Source organism: Schistocerca cancellata, chromosome 1 (assembly GCF_023864275.1).
Source record: "Schistocerca cancellata isolate TAMUIC-IGC-003103 chromosome 1, iqSchCanc2.1, whole genome shotgun sequence".
NCBI classification, from domain to species: Eukaryota; Metazoa; Arthropoda; class Insecta; order Orthoptera; family Acrididae; genus Schistocerca; species Schistocerca cancellata.
In genome coordinates, this window is record NC_064626.1 from 565,697,706 (window position 1) to 565,720,701 (window position 22,996).

The 22,996-nt window shown below is 43.4% G+C and overlaps 1 protein-coding gene across 1 annotated transcript in view; it reads left to right on the top strand.

Moving 5' to 3' along the window:
• Window positions 1-22,996, top strand: part of LOC126191262 (uncharacterized) — a 161,561-nt gene that overhangs the window by 50,933 nt on the left and 87,632 nt on the right. The window contains exon 5 of the mRNA XM_049932111.1: window positions 16,901-17,149. Within this exon, the coding sequence (XP_049788068.1) occupies window positions 16,901-17,149 (249 nt within the window). The remainder of the gene's footprint in view (window positions 1-16,900; window positions 17,150-22,996) is intronic.

Genomic DNA, 22,996 nt, shown 5'->3' on the forward strand with positions numbered 1-22,996 from the left:
CAGGTCCGCTGGCAAGTCAGCCGCGGCCCGCTGGTCAGAAAATAAAACGCAATCCAATAAAACGTGGCGCACAGTGACCTGGACGCCACAAGCACCACACATTGGAGGGGCCTCTCGCCGGAGCAGGAAGCCATGCGTCATAGGGCTGTGGCCTAACCGAATCCGAGTGAGGAGAACCTCGTCACGTCGTTCGTTTCAGATTGTATCGAGTGGATCAACGTGTATAGGTATGGAGACAACCACATGAATCCGTGGACCCTGCCTGTGAGCAGGGGACTGTTCAAGTTGGTGGAGGCTCTGCAGTGATGTGTAACGTGTGCAGTTGGAGTGATATGGGACCTGTGATACGTCTAGATACGACTCTGATAGGTGACACGTCTGATCACGAGTATCCGTTCATGTCCATTGTGCATTCCGTCGGACCTCGGCAGTTCGAGCAGGAAATGGGTCATCCAACACAGAATTGCTACATAGTTGTTCCAGGAACACTCTTCTGAGTTTAAACAGCTCCAAGCTCCCCAGGCATGAAAATTATTGAGCGTATCTGGGATGCCTTGCAACGTGCTATTCAGAAGAGATCTCCACCCCGTCGTACTCTTACGGATTTATGGGCAGCCCTGCAGGAGTCATGGTGTCAGTTGTCTCCAGCTCTACTTCATACATTAGTCGAGTCCGTGCCAGGACGTGTTGCTGAAGTTCTGCGTGATCGCAGGGGCCCTCACTATATTAAGCAGGTATGCCAGTTTCTTTGACTCTTCAGAGTATTTGTACCTTTAAAATTCTATTACTCCGGACCGATATCGATCCGCATATCCGTCTTCAGTATGTAGTGAGTTTCCTATCACGTGCCCTACCTTATTCTAGATGATTGGTCTCTATGCCACTAACGGCCCACATGAACCTGGATGTATTAAGTTCATGTCATTAATCCAGGTCAGATACCACACCAAAGGGACCTTGTCTTACTCGTAAATGCCCTCCTAATCTTTATACTGCTAGCCAATAAGCCCTCTAATTCTGTAGTTATCTGACTTCGCAGTATCAGGGTAGAGGGAGTCCATAACTGCTGCGATTGCTAACATTCGGAACTTCCACAGAACCTGTGTTCCAAGGAGTTAATTGACTGTCACTTCCATACAAAGAACAAAGATTTTAAATAATAAATATTAACTACAATCCAACCAACACACCAGTAAATACGCTTCAGGAGAGTCCAACTACTAACCACAAGTCAAGAAATTCTGTAACCCACATGGTACGTATTATTCTTTTTATCATAGATATTGCGCCGTCGAGTCCCTGGCTATTGTAAATAACTATTATTTTCATTAAAGTTCACGTCAGGTAATCAGCCCTGTACAGCCATGTACAGCACAAAGCACCATACAAGAAGTCCTGGTAATTTAACTACATATTCACGAATAAAAAAATCAAACCTGGCAGGCGCTATAGACGATCTCTTACAAGCCGTTAACTGAACTTAACAACTTGTCAGGTACAGATGCAGAGGGTGAGCGGGGCGGGGCAGGGGGGGGTCTCTGTCATGGTGATAATAACATACCGCCTCTCACCCCCCCCCCCCCAAATACACTCCTGGAAATTGAAATAAGAACACCGTGAATTCATTGTCCCAGGAAGGGGAAACTTTATTGACACATTCCTGGGGTCAGATACATCACATGATCACACTGACAGAACCACAGGCACATAGACACAGGCAACAGAGCATGCACAATGTCGGCACTAGTACAGTGTATATCCACCTTTCGCAGCAATGCAGGCTGCTATTCTCCCATGGAGACGATCGTAGAGATGCTGGATGTAGTCCTGTGGAACGGCTTGCCATGCCATTTCCACCTGGCGCCTCAGTTGGACCAGCGTTCGTGCTGGACGTGCAGACCGCGTGAGACGACGCTTCATCCAGTCCCAAACATGCTCAATGGGGGACAGATCCGGAGATCTTGCTGGCCAGGGTAGTTGACTTACACCTTCTAGAGCACGTTGGGTGGCACGGGATACATGCGGACGTGCATTGTCCTGTTGGAACAGCAAGTTCCCTTGCCGGTCTAGGAATGGTAGAACGATGGGTTCGATGACGGTTTGGATGTACCGTGCACTATTCAGTGTCCCCTCGACGATCACCAGTGGTGTACGGCCAGTGTAGGAGATCGCTCCCCACACCATGATGCCGGTTGTTGGCCCTATGTGCCTCGGTCGTATGCAGTCCTGATTGTGGCGCTCACCTGCACGGCGCCAAACACGCATACGACCATCATTGGCACCAAGGCAGAAGCGACTCTCATCGCTGAAGACGACACGTCTCCATTCGTCCCTCCATTCACGCCTGTCGCGACACCACTGGAGGCGGGCTGCACGATGTTGGGGCGTGAGCGGAAGACGGCCTAACGGTGTGCGGGACCGTAGCCCAGCTTCATGGAGACGGTTGCGAATGGTCCTCGCCGATACCCCAGGAGCAACAGTGTCCCTAATTTGCTGGGAAGTGGCGGTGCGGTCCCCTACGGCACTGCGTAGGATCCTACGGTCTTGGCGTGCATCCGTGCGTCGCTGCGGTCCGGTCCCAGGTCGACGGCACGTGCACCTTCCGCCGACCACTGGCGACAACATCGATGTACTGTGGAGACCTCACGCCCCACGTGTTGAGCAATTCGGCGGTACGTCCACCCGGCCTCCCACATGCCCACTATACGCCCTCGCTCAAAGTCCATCCACTGCACATACGGTTCACGTCCACGCTGTCGCTGCATGCTACCAGTGTTAAAGACTGCGATGGAACTCCGTATGCCACGGCAAACTGGCTGACACTGACGGCGGCGGTGCACAAATGCTGCACAGCTAGCGCCATTCGACGGCCAACACCGCGGTTCCTGGTGTATCCGCTGTGCCGTGCGTGTGATCATTGCTTGTACAGCCCTCTCGCAGTGTCCGGAGCAAGTATGGTGGGTCTGACACACCGGTGTCAATGTGTTCTTTTTTCCATTTCCAGGAGTGTAATTTGTAGGAGCGTTTCTATTTTTAAAGATATCACAACTAGCTTTTGGAGAATAAAGTAGCATGAAAACACAAGCACCTCGAAAATGACAAGGCACTCTAGAACTTACAAGCTACATTTAACACAGGATACCTCCTACCTGATGTCAATAACAATTCCAATACGCTTTGTGTGTCCTCAGGGACCAACGGCAAACCATAGGAGGGTGGATAAAAGTGGGTTTTCGTTATTGATCAGATATGGAGTGAGTACAAGCCTAATGTTGAGGGCTGCTTACCTTAGAAATCAAGGCGCTGCTGTTATGTCACTACTTTATTGGCTTTCTTACTTTCCTCTGTAGTTATGCAAATATGACGAGTCTAAGAAGAGTGGCACTGCGTTCCTTTCCTACATGGCGATCAATGTGAAAGGCAAGTTGTAACTTAGTATGGAAGTTGAGTGCACAATCTTGCTGTTGTAATTAGGACTGCCAGTGTGTAGACACCGATTGTCAGGACCAGATCGCCTCTAACGAGGCTGTCTTTTGACACCCTGTGCAGCGTGCAAAACAAAAATTAAGTGATGAACTGTATACAGTTGCAAACGTGCTCCACTACAGGAAGAGTGACGTCTGGAAAAATTTAGATGCTACAGGCCACACTTCAAACAAAAACATACAAAGTTCGTCCATTTCAAAGAAATGGGTGTATTATTGTTTATTCCATCTGTAAGGGATCCGTAATCCCATGAACATAGATATTAGTATCCGATGCCCAGATCGATAGCAGAGGAGTCGATTGTCGAGCGCTGCATGAAGCAGTGAGACTAGTGTCGAGTAAGAAGTGGTACTGGAGAGAGACGGGCAAGAATGGTGGTCGAGTGAGTAGTAAACGGCAAATTCGCCAGAGTATGACAAATGGGCGCGTCTCCCTGATCGTCATGGTGTTGACCCTCACCAATATCGATTCGCGAGTGATATGAAACCAAAAGTGACAAGTGCCGAATTACGTGTTTCGCCTCAACCGCGTCGGCCAGCAACAATCATGGATTGCAGTGAGGATTGTTGCGAATGTTAACCATCATCATCGCGTGTGACGAAGTACTTAAAATAAGCAACCAATAAAAGATATAACCGTAATTAAACGTGTAAGGCGAAGGTAGCAGCTGCCTCAGAATTAGTGTGTTGGTGGAAATACATATCAGTTTGTACATGGTCTTTTAATAATAGACAAACTTTCAATCATTAACTATTCCGTCTCAGAACAGCCGCACTCGGTTGAAATGCCCCCAAAACCACAGTAGAAGAACCGATAGCCTTTCATCCATTGCGCACACGGTCATATATAATCATAATACTTAACTGTTTGGCGGCTTCGGTAAATCACGCAAAACCCAATAAAGCGCAAAACTGGGGGTGTTCCATCTTGGTTCCCGTGCCAAGGACAGTGCAATCTTCGGATCCGATCAATGGTTTATTAAGCACCATTTTTGGTTTCAGTGGAAAGACATTGGCATTTATCGGACGATTTTAGTGCAAGAATAATTCGATATTGTCGTCACCATGGCTAAAATTAGAGTATTTCGACTGGAAACAGTGTAATATAACGTATTTATGGTGAAATTAGAAATTGCAGGAATGAAGCACATTATTTAGACAATACAGAGCAAAAGTGACTGAGATACGGTAAACAATTTGTTTTTACGAGTTTAAGTGACAAGAGCAGTGTTAATAAACGATATATTGATGTATGGACACGAAAACCTGCGTGAATTACTGCAAAATTCCTACTCTAAGGAAAGGCGCGTTCGTACATAATCGCGAGTGATCCAGCCAAGATTCCTTTACGAAAATATCAGGAGCATGTTTTCAAGTGACTACGTATCCGAAATTATCTTTTGAACGTATCAATCGCTTAATTTGATGTGGATCCATAAACTGTTACCGCATTTACGAGTGTTGACTGTGGCATAATTCCTGGATGTCGTCACCCAGACTCTGTGAGCGGCTACCAAAGCACCTGCGGCAGTAAAGAAGGTCCACACACCGCGACACCCAGGATTTGGATAGCGGAGGTGTACACTGACCAGTGACTATTGCGGAGCCAAGTGGCTTAAATGAAACAACGACGACGCGGAGTTCGACATCTAGTGGCGAACCCTCGAAGTATACGACGTCTGCGCCACCTACCCGCCGATCAACGAAATACGTGACAGCAGCTCCATCCCGTCGCCAACCACCGAACTACGGCATTGCGTCAGCGCGATGCGTCGCGGACGTAAGCAGTGTACACGGCACCACACTACCTACAACGACGCTTCCCCTGACAGCCACCGCGCCGCAGGAGCCAACGCCAACACGACTAGTAGCGCGACTTCAAACGTCAAAACATCGCGACTTCGACGAGCGTCGAGGTGTGAGTGAGGACGATTTGCTGGCGCGACACTAATTAGCATTGCACTATCTTCAGAGCGCAGAAGGAGCTTCAAATTAAGTTTGTCAACTGCAGAAAATATAAAAACAAAACTTTTTAAAATTTCTTTGAGAATTTGCTCTGAAGCATGGTATGCTAGAATGCGTGTGTTTTCATGCTGTACAGCACATGATAGTGTCTCATTTGCATTATTTACTGTAAATTACATGTTTATATGTCTTTTAGGTTGTGTGTATGTTTGTATAAATGCAGCCATTGATGTTTGATCTGGGTAGGCTTCTGTAATTTAGGGTGTTCAATGGAGAGGTCTGTTTTGTCAACCTGGATTAACCTAATACAGTGAAGTATTGTTTATTTTTTAGCTAATTAGCGAGTGTTTCGATCACTAGGAGATTATTTTATTTTTCTTGTCAGTGCATAGTGCATAGTTAAGAATGGATCTCGAATTGAAAGAAACGGTTGTGGAGGAGGTAGTTAGAAAAATGGAGATAGGGCAGGAGGACAAGGATGAGTCAGGAATTGGTAGTAGCAGAATGTCAATGGATAGCCCATTGGGTCACTCAACTGGTTGCCCTGAGACACTGGTAAAACCAATTAGAAAGGAACTGAGTCTAGAGGATCGAGAATTGCAGTCAATAATATTTAAGATGCTCCAAGGAATCAACAAGCGTTTAGAAGAGATATCCAAAGGAAATCATGAAATCAAGAAACGAAATAAACAAATCATCAAGCGTTTAGAAGAGATATCCAGAGGAAACGATGAAATCAAGAAAGGAAATAAAGAAATCGACAAGCATGTAGAAGAGATGTCTAAAGGAAATGAAGAAATCAAGAAAGAAAACAAAGAAATGCTAGTTAAGCATCATATAGAACCAACTGCTAACTCAAGATATAGACCGGCCGAACGATCAATGAAGGTATGTAGGACATACTGCCACAGGAAGCACAGGTCATGGAAGGAGTACCCGGGGGAATTTGAACGTATCAGGAATCATCTCCCACATGACTCGATGGGATTTGCCCCATGTGAGATCATACTTAACAGAGAACCTGATAGAGTGTTTCATGAGCTATTAGATTATTCACTTGGAAATGACATAATATGGGAGAAGAAATTAGAGTTAGTGGAACTGAGTATGAAATTGAAAGCAGAGAGGAGACAGGAGAGACATGATTAATTGGTAAAGCCAATAACTTATCGAGTTGTGGACCTGGTGCTAGTAAAAGTGCATGCCAAATCGAAGAAAATTATTTCTGAGATAGGGCCATAAATTTAACCATGTTTATAAAGGGCCATATAGGATCACAAGAACTGATCACCCAAACACAGTTGAATTTGAATATGTGCAAACAAAAAGAGCTCATGGTAAGGAAGATGTTGAGAATATAAAAAGATACTATCCACATAAGGAGAAGGGTAACCCAGATGATGGAATAGAGTCAGAGTAGGTGTAGAGGGCCAGCAACTCTTTTGCTGGTATACCAAGTGGCGACTGGTACACTCCCAGCTGGGTCAGACTTTATTTCTTATTTCAATTTTCACTCCTCTACCATCTTTCTCTGTCATTAGGTTAACAACTTAGTGTATAGTAGTTAGAATAGGTAGTGGTCATCCAAATAATTCAGGAACCATGTATCAAATTTATGGTTGACTTATGTTAAGGACAAGCAGTTAGTTATTGTTGATGTAGAGTGTGAGATGTCAGAGAATCAATAAGTTAAAAATCAGCTTAGTGTCAGCACATTACAAGATTAGTAGTACCAGAAGTAATAAAATGAGAACCAGATCAGCAAGCCAATGTTTATAAAATGTGGTGGGAAGCTAATTGGTCAAACAAGAGTTTGTGCAATCTTAGAGAGTTGTTTTATGAGGCATGAAAAGGTCAAGCAATTTTAAGAGAAGCAAAGTAATGTATCAGCTTGTAAGAAAGAAAGGACATAAAGAAACAAATACATGATGAGATACTTGTTCGAATAAATGATGTGAAATATGATATACGGAGAGGCCAAGGAGCCTGGAGTAGTATTTTTATGTAACTGTTGCAGCGAATATGGAGGGCTGATGTAGGTTGAAGATATATATATATATATATATATATATATATATATATATATATATTTGCAGTGGAAGTTGCTGTTAAGTTGAGGGAGTTACGTGTAATGAGGTGTATTGAATATGAGATGATCGAAGTATGTTATTTAGCACACAAGCAAAATCTGTTTGTAGGTATTTGTAGGTATACATGTTGATCTAAAGTATGCTGATAAACAAGAAAGTGTAACTCATGAGTAATGATTAATTCATGTATCCAGTTAGCTATGAGAGTCAATTTTGATTATACTTAGGTCGAGCTTTAGAAGCAGAATTATGGCACTGTGTAATGAATAATAAATATCCATATAGCAGATCTGAATTATGGTCAATATAACAGGAAATAATGTACCTCTCATCTGAGCATTAGTGATAACAATTCACATGTGGTAGTATAAATGTTTGGCAAAATGAAATGATCAGTAATTTAAAATTTTTCATTGGGTGAACACATTAATTATAGTGATGCAAATAGTTATGTAAGACATATTTAGTGCCATAATGGAGCATTTAAGATTGTTGAATCAGTCTGTAGAGGTATGAGGAATTGTAAAATAATTGCATAAGTCAAGATGTAAATGCTATATTTTGTTCTCATATTCAATTTTGCTTGTGTTAAAGATTCAAACGAATAAGTTGTGAATTTTTCCTTAACTTTCATGTGTATTGAAAAAGTGAGTTATAAGTTACAGTGATAGTAGTATGGACGGCAAGAACCCCACTGAAAGGAGGGCATACCAAAGGGGTAGCTGGAATTCAACTAGTTTGTTTACTTGTATTTGCTGTAGCAAGTTATAAAAGCTTAACCAGTAACAAATATGTAGTTAACAGCTCATACAAACCTTTGAAAGAGATGATTTTTGGTAACTGAATGTAAGACAAAGTTTGTAAAAATATTTACCATGCTATGTTAATTAAGTAATCGATGTTTGTGTAGGGGCATTTTGCTACCAGAGTCAGTAGCGTATTATTTGTGATATGATGTAACTTTCAGTATGTGAACCAGAACTTATGTTCCTCATTTTCATTTAAATGCTATGTGATAATTTTTTCCCATTATTCTTTTTCGCTTGTGGCTACAAAGAAGGTTTTTAGGGCGGGGATGTAAGGGATCCGTGATCCCATGAACATAGATATTAGTATCCGATGCCCAGTCGATAGCAGAGGAGTCGATTGTCGAGCGCTGTATGAGGCAGTGAGATGGGCAAGAATGGTGTTCGAGTGAGTAGTAAACGGCAAATTCACTGGAGTATGACAAAAGATTGGCTCTGAGCACTATGCGACTTAACGTCTGAGGTCATCAGTCGCCTAGAACTTAGAACTAATTAAACCTAACTAAGCTAAGGACATCGCACACATCCATGCCCGAGGCAGGATTTGAACCTGCGACCGTAGCGGTCGCTCGGTTCCAGACTGTAGCGCCTAGAACCGCACGGCCACTCCGGCCGGCGTATGACAAAAGAGCGTGTCTCCCTGATCGTTGTGGGGTTGACCCTCACCAATACCGATTTACGAGTGATATGAGACCAAAAGTGACAAGTGCCGAATTACATGTTTCGCGTCAACCGCATCAGCCAACAACAACCATGGATTGCAGTGAGGATTGTTGTGAATGTTAACCATCGTCATTGTGTGTGACGAAGTACTTAAAATCAGCAACCAATAAAAGATATAACCGTAATTAAACGTGTAGGGCGAAGGTAGCAACTGCCTCAAAATTTGTGTGTTAGTGGAAATAATTAACTGTCTGGCGGCTTCGGTAAATCATGCAAAACCCAATAAGGGACAAAACGGGGGGGTGTTTCACATCTCCATGATGAGAAAACATTTGTGTTGTGTCAAACTAAAATAAGGTACATAGCAACTTCACCATTATGTACCTGAGCCCCAAAGAACGCTATTTCTGTGTTATTTTAGTCATGGCAACATGCAGTTATGGCTAATGGTGAGTTCCTAGCTCATAATTCATTTCTGTAACTTTTTGAAAGACTGTTGTAAATTTATTTTAATAATTAATCACCGTTTAGAGAATAAACCTCATCTTCATGTCGTGTTTCCTTGTACTGTAGTCACAGATTCCGTAATGTGTCGAAAGAGTGTATTTAACAGTGTAATTGTTAGATGTTCTCTGAGTGATATGCAAGCTTCATACCTAATATAGTTACTTATGTGCATACACTGTCCAAAAAAGTTGTCCCCCAAGAAAGACAACGTCCATTTTGATCCAATGATAGCATATGCACCGTTGGGCATAGCAGAAGCATTGATAATGGTTTCAACGTCGTCTGCCAACAGATAGCGTAGTGGCATAGCTACCAGAGTGCTATCTGCGTTTACACTTTAATAGGGAACGCTTACAGCCAGAAGGCTCATTGTGGTTCAGACTTGTGGAGCAAGCAGGCAACTATGCCATGAAGATGCACTTGTGCTTCCTACAGCCAACTGAGAGAGTTTGAAAGGTATAAAATTGTGGCCTTCTGAATAGCGGAATGGTGCTTTTGAAGAATTGTCACACAAGTTGGACGTACTCTGCCATTTGTGGAAAGATACTCATATCAGTGGTCACGTGAACTTTCTCACACCTGTAGACGAGGTTTTGGATGTCCACGCAACACAAGATTCCACCAGGATTGTCGTACTGTAAGGGCAGCAGTGGCAGATCATACAGCTACAACAACACATATAAGGCGACTTATGAGACAAGATGTGTCAACACGAACTGTTGCGATCCAGTTATTAGTAGTGGAACTACAGGCATGCACACCTTATTTATTTATTTGTGTTTACATATCAAGTTCTCTAGGACCAAATTGAGGAGCAAATCTCCAAGGTCATGGAACGTGTCAGTACCTGAAATTACAACATAAAAGTAATAACAGATAAAATAAATATTCATGAACCGGAAAAAAGTCAGTCCATAAATTTAAGTAAACGCTATCAGCAATACAATAAGAATCAGCTTAATTTTTCAAGGAACTCCTCGACAGAATAGAAGGAGTGACCCATGATGAAACTCTTCAGTTTCGATTTGAAAGCGCGTGGATAAGTGCTAAGATTTTTGAATTCGATTGGCAGCTTATTGAAAATGGATGCAGCAGTATACTGCACACCTTTTTGCACAAGAGTTAAGGAAGTCCGATTCAAATGCAGGTTCGATTTCTGCCGAGTATTAACCGAGTGAAAGCTGCTTATTCTTGGGAATAAACTAATATTGGTAACAAGAAACGACAATAAGGAATATATATATTGAGAGGCCAATGTCAAAATACCCAGTTCGTGAACAGAGGTCGACAAGGGGTTTGTGAACTCACACCACTTATTGCCTGTTTCTGAGCCAAAAATATCCTTGTAGAATGGGAAGAATTACCCCAAAATATAATACTATACGACATAAGTGAATGAAAATAAGCAAAGTAGACTAATTTTCGTGTCGAAGTATCACTCACTTTTGATACTGTTCAAATAGTCTTTGAACAAGATCCTGAACGTGGGCTTTCCACGACAGCTTACTATCTATCTGAACACCTAGAAATTTGAAATGTTCAGTTTCACTAATCATATGCCCGTTCTGTGAAATTAAAACGTCAGGTTTTGTTGAATTGTGTGTTAGAAACTGTAAAAACTGAGTCTTACTGTGATTTAACGCTAGTTTATTTTCTACAAGCCATGAACTGAGGTCATGTACTGCACTTTTTGAAACCGAGTCAATGTTGCACACAACATCCTTTACTACCAAGCTAGTGTCATCAGCAAACAGAAATATTTTAGAGTTACCCGTAATACTAGAGGGCATATCATTTATATAAATAAGGAACAGGAGTGGCCCCAACACTGATCCCTGGGGCCCCCCTCCACTTGACAGTACCCCACTCAGATCCCACAACCATTATCAACATTGTAAATAATGACCTTTTGCTGCCTGTTGCTAAAGTAAGAGGTGAACCAATTGTGAGCTACTGTCCGTATTCCGTAATGATCGAACTTCTGGAGCAATATTTTGTGATCAACACAATCAAGTGCCTTAGTTAAATCAAAAAATACGCCAAGCGTTCGAACCTTTCACGTGTCAGGGGCTGTCAGTCGTCACAGTGTGCGCTTCTGGGGGTCCGAAAATCCACTTGCACCTAGGGAATACATGCGCGACTGTCCGAAAGTTAATGTGTGGTGTCGTTTGATGATAAATAGCATTGTTGGGCCGTTTTTCTTTTAGGAGCCGACTGTGGATGGAGCCATCTACCTGGACATGTTGGAACAATTTGCCGTGCCACAGATAGCAGACCTGCAGCCAAATGTGATGTTTCAACAACTCGGTGCACCACCCCATTGGAGCCTTGATGACTGAAAATTTTTAAATAACACATTCCCGCAACGATGGATTGGCCGTGGAGGTCCAATTCCTTGACCGCCACGTTCGCCCGACATAACCCCCCCCCCCCCCTCGATTTTTTCTTGGGGGTTATATGAAAGACCGGGTATACGCTACACCAGTAAAGGACCTGCAAGACTTGAAACAGCGCATAAGAATTGTCATCAACTCTGTCACAGAAAAGATACTCCGCAACACACGACACGATATCGATTATAGACTTGATATTCTTCGCCCTACCCGTGGCGCCCATGTTCAAGTGTACTGAACCGTCCACCTGTGTATGAAAACTTGACGAGTTGCTGTATGATTTCCCTGTATTTGTTCGTCAATAAATTGTGTTTCCTCTCAGATGTTATGAGTTCAAATGTTGAGGTCTCATTGTGGACACCCTGTATTTTGCCACTTGGTACACGCACGAAGAACGAGCATTGCAGTTACTTTCTGATATTATAATGCTTGCAAGCAAGAGGGGAAGATAACGCAAATATCAAAATATTATTGTGATAAATGATGTGTCCATTAAACGTGTATTTATCGTGCGTGCAGTTCTTATTGTAAGTCATTCATTATGACGATTCGCCGGGTTTCTTTCGCTACGAGTATGACTGAATCGCCTGGCTTCTGAGCTCTTGCACTCAAACCCCGAATTTCTCGCAATCTCACTCCGGAGCAGCGGTCAAGCTCACGAACGCTTGCTGACCGCCTCTATAGTCCGTTCAAAATTAAGATTGGCAGCTACGAAGGAAGTAGTGGGGTGAGGCTCACAACAGAGACACGGCACGTATTCAGCCCTTCCTACGAGACCTGTAGCCGCAGCGTCCAACCACAGTTGGCAGCCTTGCTCCCACCACGACACTTCCCGCTTCTGCAGTTGTCACGCTGCTCGATGTCTCGCGGGATCGTTCTCTGTGCACCGGGATTTTATTCGTTTTCATTTGTTACAGTTTCGAGTTTAATATTTTGCCTGTTACTATTGTTTGCTGACTGATACTGAAAAAAGTCAAAAGAAAGTTCGACACATGTTATTCAGTGAACTGCTCCACGTCGTTCTCTTACTGTACGAGACCAGTCGAGTCGAAGCGGTTCTGCGCTTTACATACCTACACTATCAACAATTGTTCTTGATAATATTCCCACCCAGTATTGTGTTGTTAACTAGACGCCTAACACCGAACATACGGGCTACAATTATTAGGCTACCACCTTGCTATCCCATTTCAGCGAAGTAGAATTTATATAGACTCAGATTAAAAGGTTACGTGGCCATCAATAACAAAAAACATGTTACGCTGCCTGCAGTCGAGGCACACAGCAACGAAAATGCTAACACGGTCACTTCTAAAGACTAGAAGAAAGACGTCCGTCACGGTAATTTCCAAGAATGATTGCCTGTCGAATGCGTGGGCTCCTAACGATATATATCGAACGTGCGACTCGATGTCGACCACACGGCTCTGGTGGCGCGAGTTATAGATATTGACTGGAGCAACGACAAAATACGAAAGTTTATTGAGTTATAGTTAATAACAAATGAAAGTACGAATAGTAATTTTACTTACTTTATTCGTCAGCCACGTCTTATTCGTGCACTATTGCTCGTGTCGTGTAAGCTGCCAGCACAATTCTTTTTCCCAAAACCTGAGTACAGTCTTGCTATGTCAGTAAGATATAGCAGGAGAGTATCAGTAATGTCAATTTTTCCAGGCAACCTCAAGTTGTAGAAATATACATAAAGGAAGAGATATAACTTTCCACGCTATATAAATGAGGAATTAGATTTCATCATCTGAGCCTCTCGACACTCGAAACTGCAACGCTTTCGCTTTTTGCTATTCACACCGGAAACGATAAAATATGCCCCCCTGTCAACTCACTTCACGTTTACCATAATTTGCGCCACCAGGGTCGTGTGGTCGACATCGAGTCGCACGTTCGATATATACCTTTAGGAGCCCACGCGTTCGATAGGCAATCATTCTTGGAAATTACCTCAGTCACACGTAGGTGTTATGGAAAAAGTCTGGCAGGAAGAGGATATTTTTAAAAAATCTATGTTGGAAAGGATCACGTCATTAAATAACGGCGGTGCCTGTGTCACTTTAAGCATCTGTAATACGGCGAGAGCTATGCCAGAAGAGTCTTTCCACTTTCTTCACAGAAAGATGCGCGGGCAAATTCAGCTGAATATTTAGTGGGTAATTTCCAAGAATGGAGAGCTGCATCAAACCAGCAGGACTGAAGACCACAACAACAACAACAATTTCCAAGAATGTTTGCCTACGAATCCGCGGGCCCCAAACGATAGATATCGAACGTGCAATTCTAAATCAATCACGCGACTGTGGTGGCGGGCGTTATGAGCATATTTATAGTGGTCACTACAGCAACGACAAAAGAAGAGCGTTACTAAAATGGTTGTAATTACAAAGGAAACGTCTTACCTCACTCGTCGTCGACGTTGTTGTCATGAGAAAGCCCATTTGATGTGTATGCTACGGGAAGCATTCCCTTTTTGCCATAACCTGGCTAGACTCTGCCAATGTCACACAAAAATATGGGTAGTGTGTCACATTTCCAACAAAAATTCAAACAATTTTCTGCATTGCATAAGCATGGAATTAGACTCTTCCACGTGAGGCAATAGGCCGAAGAAATGTCTACAATACCAGGCATCCCAGTCACTACCGTCATAAATCGTTTGGGTTTTCCTAGCATCTCACAAATAATGTATCATAACGCCCGCCATCAAAGTCGCGTAATCGATTTAGAATCGCACGTCTATCGTCTGGAGCCCGCGGCTTCGATAGGTTAACATTCTTGGAAATTACCGTTTGGTGTAAGAAGTTTAAGTAACTGCATAGCAAAATTTAATTTTCGTAAATTTAGACCACTAATAATGAGACCGAATGTAGTTCCTCTCAAGAAGTCAGTCTTAATCTCACTGAGGTATCTGTTTCACTGTTAGCAATATAATTGTTACAATGCTGAGGTAGTGCATTTAGTATCACTATTCTATTTTCTTCCAAACCGATAAGTTTCCTCAACTCGACTAACGCATGATTTTCTGTTATGTTACAAATAAGCAGGAAGTTTAATCAGAAAACTCAATAACGGTTCCATTGTAAACTTAGCACTTGTTCCTCGCAGTGAAATTAAACGAGCGTCAGATTTAACTCAAATTATCTGGTTGTAGAGATCTTTGACAGAGTTCCTGTTTGGAGAAAACAGAAGTATGGTGTGGTCCGCATAATGTGGTCACTCAGATACAATAAAAACAAGTTTCCCGCGTCTCGAAATATGGGCAACGTCGTCAAGAAATGCATATTACTAATTAAAGGTTCGCATATCGTTATAGAGATTTGTTGCCTCAAAAAAATTATCCATATCTCGCAGCTTCGAACGTGACTGTATTCAATACACTGGAAGTACGAATTAACAAAGGCCTTCAGTTACAACTTTTCGTGTTTCATTTAGTTCACAATGCATTTCGGACCCTGTGGGTCCAATATTACTTGTAATTTGTCTTAATACATTTTTTCCTTGAATGAGGTGAAATGGATATTTCTGTCATGAAAAGGTTTGGTGTTAAGTTATGAATTTCGTAAGAAAACGCGGAAAATATGTACGAAATAGTAGAAAAGGTGAACGGTGTAAACTTACCACATAATCCAAGAAAAGCGTTTTTACTGTTTTAGTACCAACATACATTCTTTTCTCCATCGTTTTCGTACACATCACTTCATCCAAGAGGCACATTTTCATACACATGTTTGTAAACACTTGACAGCTGCTTTTGTACATGGTGCGATCAAAGATGAATTTATTCGTAGTGCTAAAGATATAATTATTAAACAATTGACATATACGGGAAACAACTTTAGAATAGGTCTGTAAAATTACTGAAATAACTGTGGCTTGGCGCGCGGGATTAGCCGAGCGGTCTGAGGCGCTGCAGTCATGGACTGTGCGGCTGATCCCGGTGGAGGTTCGAGTCCTCCCTCAGGGATGGGTGTGTGTGTTTGTCTTTAGGATAATTTAGGTTAAGTAGTGTGTAAGCTTAGGGACTGATGACCTTCGCAGTTAAGTCCCATAAGATTTCAGACACATTTGAACATAAATGTGGCTTGCGAAATCCGTTTGTTCATACACATGTTAAATAAACCTAAGCATCTGTGAAGTGTTTACAAACATGTGTATGAAAACGTGCCTCTTGAATGAAGTGATGTCTACGAAAGCGATGGAGAAAAGAATGCATGTTGGTACTGGAACGTTAAGAACGCTTTTCTTGGATTATGTGGTAAGTTTACACCGTTCACCTTTTCTACTATTTCGTACATATTTTCCGCGTTCGACTTACGGAATGCATAACCTAACACCAAACCTTTTCATGACAGGAATATCCATTTCACCTCATTCAGGTGAAAAAAATAAACCATGGTTCAATTGGGTCTGAGCACTATGGGACTTAACATCGGAGGTCATCAGTCCCCTAGAACTTAGAACTACTTAAACCTAACTAACCTAAAGACATCACACACATCCATGCCCGAGGCAGGATTCGAACCTGCGACCGTAGCAGCAGCGCGGTTCCAGACTGTAGCGCCTAGAACTACTCTGCCACCCCGGCCGGGAATAAAGCATGGTTCAACACAAATTACACCTAACGATGGACACACAGAGTCCGAAATGCATCGTGCATTTAATAAAACGCGAAAAGTTGTGACTGAAGGTGTTTGTTAACTCTTAGTCTCAGTGTGAAAAAATATATGAAATAAAATTTAAAAAATCATAGTGCAGCGCTTGCGGAAGACAGTGATGCCAGTTCTACCTCTGTATATAGAATAGTTTGCGAGTTTGAACGAGTTGAATGAAATGTAAGATTATGCGTGTGTTCTGTGCGGGACGTGGCAACTCTGCTCCGCGCCCCCATGTTTTCCTGCCCAAATGTCAAACCTAAATTGATTTTGAACAGCCAGTGGTTAGGGCGCTCCTGGGTGACCGCAACTGTGCCCGCACAGGTGGCGATGTGCTACCGCGACGTGCCCTACCACAACTTCCGGCTGGCGCTGTCGATCCTGCAGTGCGTGTACGCCATCCTGCGGCGCAACGAGGTGTTCTTCACGGACGTGGAGCTGCAGGCGATGTTCCTGGCGGCGCTGTGCGTGCACCTGGACCACCGCGGCCTCACCGAGCAGTTCCTGCGGGACAGCGACCATCCGCTCTCCCACATCTACCCGCCTCCCATCGTACACAACCACCACTTCGAGGTGAGTGGGCCTGCACTAATCTGCACCACGTGCGTACCTGCGATATGTGAGCGCCAACGTTCAAGTCGAGCAAGGAATGAGATACAGTAGACTTTCGATATTTCGAGCCTCGAGGTTTTCCATAAATCCGAGCTCGTAAAGAATTAAAAAAGCCACTTTACAGTGCATCGATCCTCTATCCGTTTCCCCCACCGGCTCACAGCACACCCCCTGTCGAACCACTCATTCCTCTCACTTGTGTTGGTGCCAATGGCACCACGAATACGCTTCTTCCGTTTTAATACTTGCCACAGGCAAACGTTTTCGTTGAAAGTGCTGCTTTAAATTCTTAACTGTCGGTATGGCACAGCCTTGTTTCGTTCTCGTTGTCTGTTACTATTTGTATATCCTACCTATAAATAAATGAGTACTGTAACAAAGGAAAAGAAATACGTGATTCTCAATGTTAAGTAACGAGCACTGAAACAATTTGAGGAAGGAGAAGCAATAAAAAAAGTTACTATTGATGACTGGCGGAGAAACAGTTACACTATTGGCCATTAAAATTGCTACACCACGAAGATGACGTGCTACAGACGCGAAATATAACCGACAGGAAGAAGATGCTGTGATATGCAAATGATTAGCTTTTCAGAGCATTCACACAAGGTTGGCACCGGTGGCGACACCTATAACGTGCTGACATGAGGAACGTTTCCAACCGATTTCTCATACACAAATAGCAGTTGACCGGTGTTGCCTGGTGAAATATTGTTGTGATGCCTCGTGTAAGGAGAATTGTAGCCTATCGCGATTGCGGTTTATTGTATCGCGACATTGCTGCTCGCGTTGGTCGAGATCCAATGACTGTTAGCAGACTATGGAATCGGTGGGTTCAGGAGGGTAATACGGAACGCCGTGCTGGATGCAAACGGCCTCGTATCACTAGCAGTCGAGATATCAGGCATCTTATCCGCATGGCTGTAACGGATCGTGCAGCCACGTCTCGATCCCTGAGTCAACAGATGGGGACGTTTGCAAGACAACAACCATCTGCACGAACAGTTCGACGACGTTTGCAGCTGCATGGACTATCAGCTCGGAGACCACGGCTGCGGTTACCCTTGACGCTGCAGCAGGCAGGAGCGCCTGCGATGGTGTACTCAACGACGAACCTGGCTGCACGAATGGCAAAACGTCATTTTTTCGAATGAATCCAGGTTCTGTTAATAGCATCATGATGGTCACATCTGTGTTTGGAGACATTGCGGTGAACGCACATTGGAAACGTGTATTCGTCATCGTCATACTGGCGTATCACCCGGCGTGATGGTATGGGGTGCCATTGGTTACACGTCTCGGTTACCTCTTGTTCGCATTGACGGCACTTTGAACAGTGGACGTTACATTTCAGATGTGTTACTACCCGTGGCTCTACCCTTCATTCGATCGCTGCGAAACCCTACGTTTCAGCAGGATAATGCACGACCCCATGTTGCAGGTCTTGTACGTGCCTTTCTGGATACAGAAAATGTTTGACTGCTGCCCTGGCCAGCACAGTCTCCAGATCTCTCACCAACTGAAAACGTTTGGTCAATGGCGGCGGAGCAACTGGCTCGTCACAATACGCCAGTCACTACCCTTGATGAACTGTGGTATCGTGTTGAAGCTGCATGGGCAGCTGTACCTGTACTCGCCATCCAAGCTCCGTTTAACTCAATGCCCAGGCGTATGAAGGCCGTTATTACAGCCAGAGGTGGTTGTTCTGGGTACTGATTTGATGATGATGTTTGGTTTGTGGGGCGCTCAACTGCGTGGTTATCAGCGCCCGTACAATTACCCAATCTTTTGCTCAGTCCAATTTCGCCACTTTCCTGGATGATGATGAAATGATGAGGACAACACAAACACCCAGTCATCTCGAGGCAGGTGAAAATCCCTGACCCCGCCGGGAATCGAACCCGGGACCCCGTGCTCGGGAAGCGAGAACGCTACCGCGAGACCACGAGCGGCGGACAAGGGTACTGATTTCTCATAATCTATGCAACCAAATCGCGTGAAAATGTAATCAAATGTCAGTTCTAGTATAATATATTTGTCCAATGAATACCCGTTTATCATCTGCATTTCTTCTTGGTGTAGCAATTTTAATGGCCGGTAGTGCAATTTGGAACCATTATCATGAAAGTAATGCTATTGGGGATCTCTTGACAGAAAAACTGTAAAGAAGTTGGATTTTGAAAAAGCAAAGTGAGACGTTGCTGATGTGATTTATTCTTTTCCATATTATTTCTTTTTCGCACATAAATTTCAATAATTCGACATGGTCCCACTACCGGCACTCCACATTATAGAGACTATATTGTAACAAGCCTTGTGAAATTAAAAAATTCTTTACTGTGCACCAAAAGCAAAGCATTAAAACAAAATAGATTCACTGTGTTCGTTTTGGCTTAGTTTGTTGGCACATCTGCGAAAGCAAATTCTGTTCCTAGATAACATTAATGTCGTGTTGCTTTGCCTCGTGCGTTGTAGCACGCTTGAAACTCGACGATGACAGGTAGTAACCAGATTTTCTGTACACGCTCCCAGACTGACTCAGACTTCTACTGTTGCTTTTTTATCCTATTATTTGCGGACTCTGCAGCCAGAAGTAATCGCTCGGAATGATAGAAGGAAACATCAGAGACAATGCAAGCTTAAATCAGACCTGGTGTCGTGCTCAGATAGTCTATTGTGCATATATTTTCAGACCAATACAGGTACAAGCATAAGTCAGAAAAATAAATCATACGAAATGCAAACGCTCTGCTGTAATTCAAAAATAGTAACCTCAGAAATAGTATCGGTGAGGTTCGGGTTCCTCAGTGTAGAACAACTATTCTGGAGCATAAAAAAAGAAAAAGAATAGAATACCATAGTCCCATTTAAAGAAACAAAGTTAGTTGAAGTCTGTGTGTGGATGATCCATTAAGTTGCGAAAAGGCAATGACCTCTGTTTCAGCCTCACTACTCATCTAGGTCAGAAGCCTATTACAAATATCTACAACGAGTCTACAGCAATTTGAGAGAGAAAAAGGTTGGGCTATACAGCCTATAACTTACATGCAGGTGTTGACTAATTGCTGAAACCCTGATACAAATTGCTCAAAAAAGATTTGTGCCACCAGTGTTGTGGTATCACTTACAGATACCACCCACGGGCTCATACAGTTATCAACGGAATTGCACGTTTCCATCTCACGCCGATAGCGGTCATGCGGGATATGGTGGACATAATGGTGTGAGCCCACTTAGCCACGCCTCCAGCAGTCTGGGCTATGAACGCACTCTAGCAAAAATTTTGCCGCTACTTGCTCTTGGAGGAATTATATACAGGATGGTCCATTGATCGTGACTGGGCCAAATATCTCACGAAATAAGCGTCAAACGAAAAAACTACAAAGAACGAAACTTGTCTAGCTTGAAGGGGGAAGCCAGATGGCGCTATGGTTGGCCCGCTAGATGGCGCTACCATAGGTCAAACGGATATCAACTGCGTTTTTTAAATAGGAACCCCCATTTTTTATTACATATTCGTGTAGTATGTAAAGAAATATGAATCTTTTAGTTGGACCACTTTTTTCGCTTTGTGATAGATGGCGCTGTAATAGTCACAAACATATGGCTCACAATTCTAGACGAACAGTTGGTAACAGGTGGGTTTTTTAAATTAAAATACACAGCGTAGGTACGTTTGAACATTTTATTTCGATTGTCACTATGTGATACATGTAGGCGCCTACCTTTGTGTACTTATCCTTTCTGAGAACGCATGCTGTTACAGCGAGATTACCTGAAATACCACATTAATGCAATGCCGGCCGCGGTGGTCTAGCGGTTCTGGCGCTGCAGTCCGGAATCGCGGGACTGCTACGGTCGCAGGTTCGAATCCTGCCTCGGGCATGGGTGTGTGTGATGTCCTTAGGTTAGTTAGGTTTAAGTAGTTCTAAGTTCTAGGGGACTTATGACCTATGATGTTGAGTCCCATAGTGCTCAGAGCCATTTGAACCATTTTGAACATTAATGCAATAAATGCTCAAAATGATGTCCGTCAACCTCAATACGTTTGGCAATACGTGTAACGACATTCCTCTCAACAGCGAGTAGTTCGCCTTCCGTAATGTTCGCACATGCATTTACAATGTGCTGACGCATGTTGTCAGGCGTTGTCGGTGGATCACGATAGCAAATATCCTTCAACTTTCCCCACAGAAAGAAATACGGGGACGTCAGATCCGGTAAACGTGCGGGCCATGGTATGGTTCTTCGACGACCAATCCACCTGTCATGAAATATGCTATTCAATACCGCTTCAACCACACGCGAGCTATGTGCCGGACATCCATCATATTGGAAGTACATCGCCATTCTGTCATGCAGTGAAACATCTTGTAGTAACATCGGTAGAACATTACGTAGTAAATCAGCATACATTGCACCATTTAGATTTCCATCGATAAAATGAGGGCCAATTATCCTTCCTCCTATAATGCCGCACCATACTTTAACCCGCCAAGGTCGCTGACGTTCCACTTGTCGCAGCCGTCGTGGATTTTCCGTTGCCCAATAGTGCATATTATGCCGGTTTACGTTACCGCTGTTGGTGAATGACGCTTCGTCGCTAAATAGAACACGTGCAAAAAATCTGTCATCGTCCCGTAATTTCTCTTGTGCCCATTGGCAGAACTGCACACGACGTTCAAAGTTGTCGCCATGCAATTCCTGGATTCATAGAAATATGGTACGGGTGCAATCGATGTTGATGTAGCATTCTCAACAGCGCCGTTTTTGAGATTCCCGATTCTCGCGCAATTTGTCTGATACTGATGTGCGGATTAGCCGCGACAGCAGCTAAAACACCTACTTGGACATCATCATTTGTTGCAGGTCGTGGTTAACGATTCACATGTGACTGAACACTTCCTGTTTCCTTAAATAACGTAACTATCCGGCGAACGGCCCGGGCACTTGAATGATGTCGTCCAGGATACCGAGCAGCACACGCCAGTAGGGCATCAATAGCTGTACATCAACACGATATCGACCTTTTCCGCAACTGGTAAACGGTCCATTTTAACACGGGTAATGTATCACGAAGCAAATACCATCCGCACTGGCGGAATGTTGCGTGATACCACGTACCTATACGTTTGCAACTATTACAGCGCCATCTATCATAAAGCGAAAAAAGTGATCCAACTAAAACATTCATATTTCTTTACGTACTGCACGAATATGTAATAAAAAATGGGGGTTCCTATTTAAAAAAACGCAGTTGATATCCGTTTGACCTATGGCAGCGCCATTTAGCGGGCCAACCATAGCGCCATCTGGTTTCCCCCTTCAAGCTAGACGAGTTTCGTTCTTTGTAGTTCTTTCGTTTGATGCTTATTTCTTGAGATATTTGACCCGGTTGCTATCAATGGACGACCCTATATATATATATATATATATATATATATATATATATATATATATATATATTCTCAATGTTAAGTAACGAGCACTGAAACAATTTGAGGAAGGAGAAGCAATAAAAATGTTACTATTGATGACTGGCGGAGAAACAGTTACACTATTGGCCATTAAAATTGCTACACTTAAAATGCCTCTGAGCACTATGGGACTTACCATCTATGGTCATCAGTCTCCTAGAACTTAGAACTACTTAAACCTAACTAACCTAAGGACAGCACACAACACCCAGTCATCACGAGGCAGAGAAAATCCCTGACCCCGCCGGGAATCGAACCCGGGAACCCGGGCTTGGGAAGCGAGAACGCTACCGCACGACCACGAGATGCGGGCAAAATTGCTACACCACGA